The sequence below is a fragment of the Humulus lupulus genome, chromosome 8 (genome assembly GCF_963169125.1).
Source record: "Humulus lupulus chromosome 8, drHumLupu1.1, whole genome shotgun sequence".
Taxonomy (NCBI): domain Eukaryota; kingdom Viridiplantae; phylum Streptophyta; class Magnoliopsida; order Rosales; family Cannabaceae; genus Humulus; species Humulus lupulus.
In genome coordinates, this window is record NC_084800.1 from 36,126,067 (window position 1) to 36,136,286 (window position 10,220).

Consider the following 10,220-nt stretch of genomic DNA (forward strand, 5'->3'; position numbering starts at 1 on the left):
AATTCTCAAAGTTTGTTAAAGATTCAAGAGTCGGTCCCACATTTGCAGTAGTCCAACGAGCAGTGTCATAAACGTAATTATCGAGAAAAATATGTGTATTTAGTTAAAATACTCGGTTTTCGTTTTAATCAAGGTTGATCTACTTCAAAAGCAAGCCACCGAGCCATGTATGTTATTTATATATAAATACATTCAGAGCGACATCCATTTCTATGCCTTAAGTTATTTTTTATTGAGCTGAGCTGAGCCGAGCCGAGCCGAGCCGGAGCTTAACCTTTGTTTGTGTTTTGGATTAGGATCGTCGTCAAACTCTCGCGCAGGTGAAGCCAATTGATCATTTGGAGCCGCCGCCGATACCCAAGTGCTTCCCTCAGGCTCATAATTCTCACTCTCTCTCTCGCTCTCTTCTTTTGTTTTTCTCTCCCTAGTTCTGTCTCCGACTTTTTAAAAACCTCTCTTTTGGTTCGCCTTCTCTTGACTTTTCCCACACTTTCTTGCTCTCCAAACAGGAAAGCTAGCGATTGTTTGGGGGTTCATGGATCCCGACGTCGTGGAAATCTCCCCGCCGCCGCCGGTTTCTCGGCCTCCTCGAATGCGTAATCGTAAAGAGGTTTAAGTTACAGATTTTTTTTTTCTCATTTCATTTTATCGACAATCAATTTCTGAACTGAACATTTAGACTAAATTATATATATTTTTTTCTCCTTGGTTCCGATCATTCTAATACACTGAAATTAGAATAAGAAGCGAGTTGTTTTTTATTTTTATTTTTGGGAGTTAAAGTTGATTTATTGATTGTCGTTTTTCAGTGGTGTGAAATTGGCTTGATTATGATTATGGTTTGGCATGTCTTCCCTGTTTGGGGACACATTTTGGAATTGTATTGCTTGCTTTGGAAAAACAGTGACCTAAACTGAGTCGAAACTCTCTAGGATTTTTGTTCTTGGACTTTTTAGTTTTTGCTCCGTATTTGTTTTTGAATTTTTCTGTGTTGGATATGGGTCCTGTAACTCGAATTGGGACGGAAAGGGTTTTCCGAGGTACAGGTAAGGCTTTTCCTATCCTGTGCCATAAAAATTGTAAGCGAGTTTCTGAGATGCGTTATGATTTATGTGATCATTATTTTTTTTTTAATATAAATTTTTAATGAAATTTTGCCTTTTTTTTCTTTTTCTGTTGGCACTATGTAGGGCTCGGCCCATTTTTGGCAGTCAATCAATGTAGTAGAATGTAGAATCTGAGCAACATAGGAAACAGATTGGAACTTATGTGGGTTATCTTTTGTTTGTTTGGTTGTTTTGCGAATGGTTATAAATTAAATGTTTTGGGACAGTATATTGTGTTCCTTGTTCACTGACCACGATCAAGAATTCCGCTGTTCATGTTGGTGCGTTTAAAAAAAAATTAAGTGGAGTTAGAGCAGTGTTTCTGATGCAAGACTCAGAAGATAATATAGAAGATAAGATAAAGAAGAAGTAAAAAAAAAGAGAGAATATAGATAGAAGATTAGAGAAAATAGAGAAGGTAGAACTAAGGAAACAAATAGGAAAATGAGGAATTTAGAGGTATAGAACATAATGAAGAAAAAGATTTATAAGAGAGAAAGAGTACTTCAGGGAGTTTTTTTTTTTTTGAGCAATGATCTTCAGGGAGTTTATTTGTCGAATTCTTCTGTCTAACACTGAACATCTAATACATATTTATAGCTAGCCAAATAACTAGATGATCATAATAAATGAATATATACATTTTTAAGAGTATATACTCATTTGGTACCCTATGTTTTATTGAAATATAGACTTGGTACCTTGTGTTTTCTATAATTCGGGTATAATTCTGATATGGTATTCTACAATTTGAAATCATACATCTTAGTACTCTATATTCAAATTTAATTAGTACTCTATATTCAAATTTAATTAGTGACCAAACTGCCCTCAATTATATGTAATTAAGTAGTTAAATTTGAATTTAAAATTTATATAATTGATGGCAGATTGGTCACGAAATCTACCAAATTTGTATTTCGATAAAAGGCAAGGTACCATATTTTTAAAGATAAATTCACATTATAAAAAGCAATTATCCTAATAATATCTAAAAGATATTTCTTAAATAAAAGTTTAGTTGTGCTAATAATATCTGAGAAACAATCTTAATATAATAAATAAACAAAATATTACTGGGAAGCTAATAAAATCATTATTATTTTTTCTTGTCCTGAATATTGTTGAAATTGTTGCACGTGTGTTTGTGTCTGAAATTTATAGTACTTGTTATTTTTGCAGTCTAGTTGGAAGATTCAGTTTCTTATAAATATTGTAATCTAGATGCTTATGTTTTTTTTTTCCCTTCCCTAGATTGTTCTGCATGATGTGATTGAAATTGATGAGGACGATTCTGCTGAACTCTTGTTTCTTGATAAGGTAGCTGATAAAAGTAACAAAGGAAAGGCAGTAAAAGTTGTTTCCGATGGATACAGTGATTATCAAACCAAGGTTTGTGATTAACATCAATCAAAATTTACTCATTTTCATATATATTTTCTCTCATTGTACAGTTTAGCTTAACAATCCTTGTTATATTTAATATTTGAATTACTATCTTAATATCATTGTAGGAAGCTATGGTCAATTTTTTTGGACCCTCTGGTGTCGAACCACTTGGATCACTGGATGGGGTTGAGTCTTCTAAGAGTTTTGACCCAGCAAGCTTAATTGACCTCGATGGCCATAGTTCCGAGGGATCTTGTGATGATGACGACGACTACATTGGTCTACTTCAAGATGAGTTTATGGATGTTGATCAGTATTCCATGTTGCAAGCCCACTTTGATAGTGTGGATATTCCTCCGGGAATAGAAGCACCGATCCCTTTTTTGTTTGATAATAATTATGGTGAAAGTAGTTTGGCTCGTACAACATGCCCAATGCAATCATATAATGTTGATCTCCACGGAATCAACACATCTTCATCTTCATCTCCTTGGTCATCAAAGCTTGTTCAGATTAACAAAAATTCAAACACTGCAAGTAATCCAATCTTGCAGACTGAAGTTGGTTCTGTAGATCAGCATTCTGGAATGGATCTATCATCAAACATGTTTCTTTCTCAATTTACCCAAAGTAAGAAGAAGGCAGCAGTTACTCTGCAACATAGAGGATCTGCTTCCAGTCCCCCACATGGAGTACTATCCAAAACTCGGTATCGGAAATCTTTCCCGTGTAAAAAGAAGCAACTTGTGTTAAGTAGTTCAGCTAACTATGATCCTGTAAATCAATCAGACGCAATGAAGCTCCCTTCTGGAGTTGAGCCATCTTTCTGGGAACCTTTCATTCCTGAAAAATTAAAGAAAAAAGTTGGTACAAGTTTTCCTGTTCCTATAAACATGCCACATCCTCCTTTTGGATTAAAATCCCCTCTCTCTTGGTCACATGCACCTCAGAAATCTGTTAAGCCATTATTTAACCATTTTGCTCATTCAGATTTTTTTGATCCGTTGAGTTCTGGATTTGATTCTGAAGAAATGGCAGATGTTCTGTGGTTTGACAATCTTCATTGTCCTGCTCCTGTGAAGAATGAAGCTACAGTAGGTAGTTCAACAAACAATGTTCAAGCCACTACTAGCTTGGATAGAGATGAAATTCTTAGGAAGTATGGACTTTTCAAACAATTTGATACTGTTGAAGGTCATTCAGACCATCACTATGCTAGGGATGGTTCTTCATTGAAGCCGGTGAGTGTACATGATGCGCTGCGTGCCCTTTGTTTTATTTTAATTTTCATGTCTAACCTTGTGAATTTTTATATTTTTATAATCGAAAACTCTATACCTTTTTGGCCCTTGTTAACTTTAGTTTTGGCAGTCATCAAAGAATTGGGCGAAGCGAATTCAAGAGGAGTGGAAGATTCTGGAGAAGGATTTGCCTGGTCAGTTTTCTGGATTGATTTTGTATATACACTGCAGTGAGACTTTTTGTTTTATAAGCTAGTCATTTCATTGAGTTTGTATGTCTTGGTTAGAATTGATATATGAGCAATGAAAGGTTGTCAAAAGGCTAAAGTTAGGTCCCTGCCTGCCCCTGATTCAATATCTTTCGTCCTTTTTAATATTCATATTCTTTTGGCTGATCGGTTGCCCCATCTTTCTATATCAACAGATACTATATTTGTTAGGGTTTATGAGACAAGAATGGATCTTTTGAGAGCTGTTATTATTGGAGCAGAAGGCACTCCATATCATGATGGTTTGTTCTTCTTTGATGTCTTCTTTCCTGGCAATTATCCTAATGTACCACCGGTATGTAATCAATGTTACTGTAGCCTCTAGGGCATCATTGCTGTATTTGCCCACATTTAAAGTCTAATAAGTGCTTGCTTACTTCAGCATGTCTTTTACCACTCCGGTGGTCTTCGGCTAAATCCAAATTTGTATAATACTGGAAAAGTATGCCTCAGTCTACTCAACACCTGGTCTGGCAACAAGAACGAGAAGTGGATCCCAGGTACATCTACCATGCTTCAAGTTCTGGTCTCTATACAGGGGCTGATCTTGAATACAAAACCTTATTTTAATGAGCCTGGCTATGCTCAAATGAGTGGGTCAGAAAGTGGAGAAAAGCGGTCCCTCCAGTACAATGAAAGTACATTTATTCTCTCCTTGAAGACGATGATGTATACAATTAGGAGACCTCCGAAGGTAAGCTTTGTGAATTTATTTAATATGTTTATTTTTGCAGTTTTTGTGAGAAATTTCTAGAAAAAGTAGCTTGGCTTGTTTTTTTGATGATGACTGAAAACCGTATTACCCATCAACACCAACTTGAGTAGCTGATTGTAGTTTCCTTTTCAGGATTTAACTATGTTTGCATGTGAATTTTTAAGTTCTAATAAAGTATTTCCAAAGCTCTTGATCCTGATTAATTTCATCTAGAGTGTTCTTCAAGAGTGGTTTAAATTTATTATATTATTATTATTAGGTCTAGGATGTTGACAACATATAAAATTGTATTGCCCGGTGATTTATTATTTGCAATATATTAGAAGTGTAACTGCCTATTTGGAATACAATTAACTCATGTCTGTTTTGCTGGGGATGTTTGAAGTTGTCCTGCTTTTTTTTATTTGCCAGTGGAATTTGGAATACATTTATTTGATGCTTTGAATTCTATGTTTATGAAATTGTGTTTCTCTGTGGAGACTGCATGTAAGCGTACATGTTTGTTACTTATATCACGATTGGATCTTCATTGATTCCCTTCAGCATTTTGAGAATTTTGTGATGGGGCATTTCTGCAACCGCGCTCATGATATTCTGGTTGCATGCAAAGCATACATGGATGGTGCTCAAGTTGGATGTCTAGTCAGAGGTGGGGTTCAGGATGTGGACGAGGGTGACAAGAGCTGCTCAAGGAATTTCAAGAATTCCTTGCCTGGGTACGTGAATTACCTTGTCAAGGAATTTTCTCAACTCGGAGCTAATGACTGTGAGAAATATCTATTACCGAATGTGAATTTGATTGCCAACGGCAGCATTGAACATGCTGCTCCATGAATGGCTTTCAACTCAATGATGATGACATTTTATTTAGTTAACATAAAGCATTTTACATCTGAAGAAAATGCAACTTAGGTGTCCTGGAATTAAATTAGTTTATACTTAATTTATAGAGTACATTTTATGTATTCCCATTCTGTATCCACACATTTGTATATAAATCAAAATACGGATGGGTGTACAGGGTCCAAGGCGCTCTTCAAGAAGTGAGAATTTGGTGAGAATGTTAGAGCAAAAATTGCCGGTAATATTAAGTAACACAAGTATGTTAACTGAATTGTATAGCTAAAATTAGCAGTGTTGAATGTAGTTCGAGACATTTGGTACCTGAATTCTCTTGAAGTAAAATCGAAATTATCGACCGAGTTATTCCATGGTTTCCTTACCAAGTTACTTGTTATTTGCGAAGGTTTAGAAGGTGTTTGACTGTTTGTCTTAGGTTTGATTCTTGCCATTTGACGGTTTAACTTGTTGTAAGTAACGCAAGAGTTTAAAAAAGGCCTGGTTATCTTCTTCAACGCTGTCTTATTTTTCATTGCCCAAACAGAACCCAACAAATTTTTTTTTTTGCTGAATTAGAAAAAGGAGTAGTATGGTTTTCTTATGCGAACAAATTTCCTTTTGGATACAACTTGTGGAGGAAAGAAATGAGTCAATAACAAATACCATTTACTTGGTTGATGTGGTTAGTGGTCCGGTTAGTTCGAATAGTTCACCTTTCTATTTTCCTTTTCTTATTTATAATGGTTGGAATCGGTGCTTGGAGAGTCGCACACCATTGGTGACTTTGAAACTCTAGACAAGCTTGACTTTTCTTTAATTTTTCTACGAATGTTGAATATGAACATTTTTTTTCATCTATTTTTTCTGGCTTTTTTCCAAGTCTTTGTTGGCGTGGAGAGTGGACTAGTGGAGTCGTGATCCTAGGCATATTTTCCAACTTATTTATATTTCTCAGATAGAAGACATCTTGGTATTAGATTACTCCAAAAGGCAACTGGTATTGTGTTTTTTCCTTCCAATCCATCGTGTTATTGACGGAATTAACGAGGTAACATGTTTTCCAAGTCAACACAAATATTCTATAATATATATATTTTTTTTCTCTCAGATATCATAACATAGAAACTTCTGTGGAATTTCTTTTTCAAAATAAATTTTAACAATTCAAACAGTAAATGCCATGTACAGAATAAAATATTACCCTCTTGTTTTCTCCCTCGCCGGCCAGCAGTAATGTGAATATTAAACAATATTAGATATAATCATTATGAATAATTATATTCATCATAGTTATCATTTAAATTTCAAGTATAATACTCTGAAGTTTTGACTTTTAAGAGGGTACCAAAAACAAAATGGTGAAGTGAACTCAGAAACGACATGCAGTAGAAACGACAGTGTACATATAATGTAAACTAGAAGTGTCATAAGCTTTTCATGCCTTGTAATATCTATGACCAACCGTCCTTCTCTTACTACTTCTTCATCTCTTTTCTCAGTAAATTTACAACTTTTTAATGGCTATCTCAAACATCTCTTCCACTATTTCCCACCCTCATCTATTGGCTATGCTTCTTATTCTCATTCAAGTTATCACTTATTTGTCTCCTTCCTTTGTTTCAGCATCCTCTTTTTCTTCCAATACCGTATTTCAACCCTATTATGCCGATCACTGCTCTTCTTTCGTCCCCAGATCATATCCGGATATGTCCAAAAGCGACATCATCTCTCCTTTCCATTTCCGACGACATACTGGATACTACACTACTAAAGGAAACGATACTAATCTAAGACTAAGACACAGGTTTTTACTCGACTCCTCCAACTCTCTTTCATTACGCTTTTGGAGAGTCCATGAAACTGAGTTTCAAGGCTTGTTTAGTCTTCAAGGCACTTTGACACTTCGTACCAGTGTTACATACTATTCTGGAAGAGATTTCAGAGGTAACAGGTCAAGTTACTATCCACCTAGTTCCATGAATCGCCTTGACCCTGAAAAATTTCGTAGAAGCTCTTCATGGCCTACATTTAGTCTAAGTGGATTTTGGTCAGAATCTTCAGGGAAACTCTGCATGGTTGGATTTGGCTCTGGCGCTAAAAGAGATGAGTCTTTTAATGTTCCTGCTTCACTTAAGCTCTTTAATATCAAGAACTCTACTAAGCTCACGAGTTTGGTTACTGGGACTCTAGAGAGCTTGGTGAGTGAAAATGATCCAAACTATTTTGATCCCGCCTCTGTTATGATATTTCCTATGTTGAATTATGAGTATACTTTGGTCGCAGAAGAGTTCAACAATAGTAATAACAAAAATGGTTTTGATGATCAAAATGATGTCATTCCTCCGGGTTTGTCCTATAATTCTTTACCAAGAGTATTATGTTCACTAATATTCTTTGAGACTTTCGATTTGAAATACTCAACCCAAACTTCCACTCCTTTGGGAGAGTCCCTTAGCGATTCTCGTAGAGTTCTATGGCTAGAAAGAATACAGTGTTTAGGAGTTGAGCGAAAGCTGAGACTTTTGATAAAGTTTCCAACCAGTGTCAGTGACCTGTGGAACTACAGAACCTTAGACCCCCACACGACTTTGGTTGGGGAAGGGATTTGGGATGAGAAGAAGAATCAGCTAAACGTCATCGCTTGTCAGTTTCTTGACGCAAAAGATTCTTGGGCTGAGGCACATGTTGGTGATTGTTCAACAAGATTGATTCTGAGATTCCCTGCTATCTGGACAATTGGCAAGACCAGTAGTGTTGTGGGGTATGTTTGGAGCAACAAAACTGAGACAGAGTTTGGTTATTTCGAAAAGATAAGGTTTGAAAGTCCAAAGAACTACTATTGGGAAGGGGCTATGGGATTGAATTATGAGTACACGAAGCTTGAGAAAGTGAAAAAATGGTGTCCCAGGAAAGTATTTCCTGAGAATAACGAGGAGAAGGTGTATCCAAAGGGGTTTTCTAATGATATGAGATTTGACCTGTTTGTTAGAAGTGCCGGAAGAAAACAAGGTCGGGGCTTTGTTAAACCTCTCTATGTTGGCAACCGATTCTATAATAAGCAGGCTCTTTATCCCACACACTTTCCACACTCAAATCATTCAGATGTAGAACCTTCAAAAGACTTGAGCAGTGTAAAGCCAATTAATATTAGCTATGAAATAAACCTCCGACTTCATTCTGCAGTTTCTCAAGTTAATGAATCATTATCGAGTTTAAAGATTTCTGCTGAAGGGATTTATGATGAAACCACAGGAAGCTTGTGCATGGTGGGCTGCATAAATGTTGGCTTAAACAGTTCCAAGTTATGGTCAAAAGATGGTTCTGTTGATTGTGAGATTCATGTCAATTTTCAATTCCCTGCAAGGCATCCGAAGGAGAATTCAGGCTACATAAAGGGTACCATTGAAAGCAAACGAAAAAGATCCGACCCTCTTCATTTCGAAACACTGGAGTTGTCCTCGGCTGCATTTGTTGCCAATGAAGCGCATGATATCATTTTGAGAACAGACGTGGAGACTATCATGGCTATTATCTCCAACACGCTTGCTTGTGTTTTTGCAGTGCTGCAGATCTTTCACCTGAGAAAGAATCCCGATGTGGTTCCATTCGTTTCATTGACCATGCTTTTGACTCTAACTTCGGCCTACACGATACCTCTTATGCTGGACTTGAAATCCATATTCACTACAAGTCTTAACACCCAAAATGCGCTTCTTGGGATTGGTGGTTGGCTTGAAGCCAAACAAATAACTGAAGGGGTAATAAAGGTTGCACTCTTTTTGTTCCAAGCTCGTCTTCTACAGCTCACATGGTTGGCGAGAAGATCATCTGGTGGAGACAGTAACGGGCTGCAGATGGCAGAGAAAGAGGCCATGTTTGTGACATTGCCAGTGTATGCTGGATGGGCCTTTCTCAGTATTTTCTTCACTTGGAGGAAGAGAAAACATGACTTTGTTATGCCATCTTCTGCCTTTTTGACAAGTTACAAGGAGCACCCCATTTGGGATACCATGAAATCTTGTGCTGACATCCTCTTAGATGGCTTTCTCTTGCCTCAAATACTTCTCAACTTGTTCAGGGATTCAAGAGAGGTTTCACTAGCTTATTCCTACTACATCGGAACAACTCTTGTCCGGATTCTTCCCCATGCCTATGGTCTTTACAAGGCTCAAAACTCTGCTTCCAAACTGGTTTCGATTGCTTGGGATGTGGTGATCACTTTAGGGTCTCTGATTTTTGCAACAGTCATTTACTTGCAGCAGCGGTTTGGGGGTCGTTTTAGGCCCAAAAAATCTGGTGTATATGAGAAGGTGGCTAATGTTGGTGATGGTGAGATATGATTATTGCCACTCGGATATTTTGTACTGTCGTTTTGTGCTGCTTTCTTGAGAAAATAAGCATATATCTGTCGCTTCTTTCCTATTTTATGTTTCAACCATGTGTAAGGATTAGATTTCCATCGTCCATAGCATAAAAATACACGGGCTTAGCTATGTTGTTTTTCTGGTGTATTGAACTGGCTCAAGTCTAGTTGATGGCAAAACTAAACTATTCCCATATTCAATTTTAGTCTGCAATTACATCAAAGCATCTATTATATTGTAATAATATCAATTGCTTATCTGTTAAGGAAAACATCCTAATTATATTGGTCTGATTA

At 36.7% G+C, this 10,220-nt stretch overlaps 2 protein-coding genes across 4 annotated transcripts; both read left to right on the top strand.

Annotated features, from left to right (window-relative positions):
* Positions 1 to 203: 203 nt before the first annotated feature.
* On the top strand, positions 204 to 5,926 carry LOC133796789 (uncharacterized). Of its 3 annotated transcripts, none has more exons than XM_062234449.1 (8): positions 204 to 374; positions 510 to 610; positions 2,361 to 2,498; positions 2,621 to 3,736; positions 3,867 to 3,930; positions 4,161 to 4,300; positions 4,388 to 4,699; positions 5,264 to 5,926. In XM_062234449.1, exons 2-8 carry the CDS (start codon positions 536 to 538, stop codon positions 5,552 to 5,554), a joined length of 2,136 nt encoding a protein of 711 aa, XP_062090433.1. In that variant the 5' UTR covers positions 204 to 374; positions 510 to 535; the 3' UTR covers positions 5,555 to 5,926. The 3 variants fall into 3 exon arrangements, with proteins under 3 accessions (XP_062090433.1, XP_062090434.1, XP_062090432.1); XM_062234450.1 differs by having other exon boundaries at positions 205 to 361; XM_062234448.1 differs by lacking the exon at positions 204 to 374 and having other exon boundaries at positions 386 to 610.
* A 156-nt stretch (positions 5,927 to 6,082) lies between these two features.
* On the top strand, positions 6,083 to 10,147 carry LOC133796787 (uncharacterized). The gene is made up of 2 exons (XM_062234447.1): positions 6,083 to 6,608; positions 7,184 to 10,147. Exon 2 carries the CDS (start codon positions 7,267 to 7,269, stop codon positions 9,898 to 9,900), a length of 2,634 nt encoding a protein of 877 aa, XP_062090431.1. The 5' UTR covers positions 6,083 to 6,608; positions 7,184 to 7,266; the 3' UTR covers positions 9,901 to 10,147.
* Positions 10,148 to 10,220: the final 73 nt, after the last annotated feature.

Excerpts from the sequence above, each read along its gene's own strand:
- LOC133796789 (XM_062234449.1), top strand. The coding sequence starts at position 536 with ATGGATCCCGACGTCGTGGAAATCTCCCCGCCGCCGCCGGTTTCTCGG. Across the intron at positions 2,499-2,620 it reads ACAGTGATTATCAAACCAAG|GAAGCTATGGTCAATTTTTT; the intron begins GTTTGTGATTAA and ends ATATCATTGTAG. Across the intron at positions 4,301-4,387 it reads ATTATCCTAATGTACCACCG|CATGTCTTTTACCACTCCGG; the intron begins GTATGTAATCAA and ends TGCTTACTTCAG.
- LOC133796787 (XM_062234447.1), top strand. The coding sequence starts at position 7,267 with ATGTCCAAAAGCGACATCATCTCTCCTTTCCATTTCCGACGACATACT.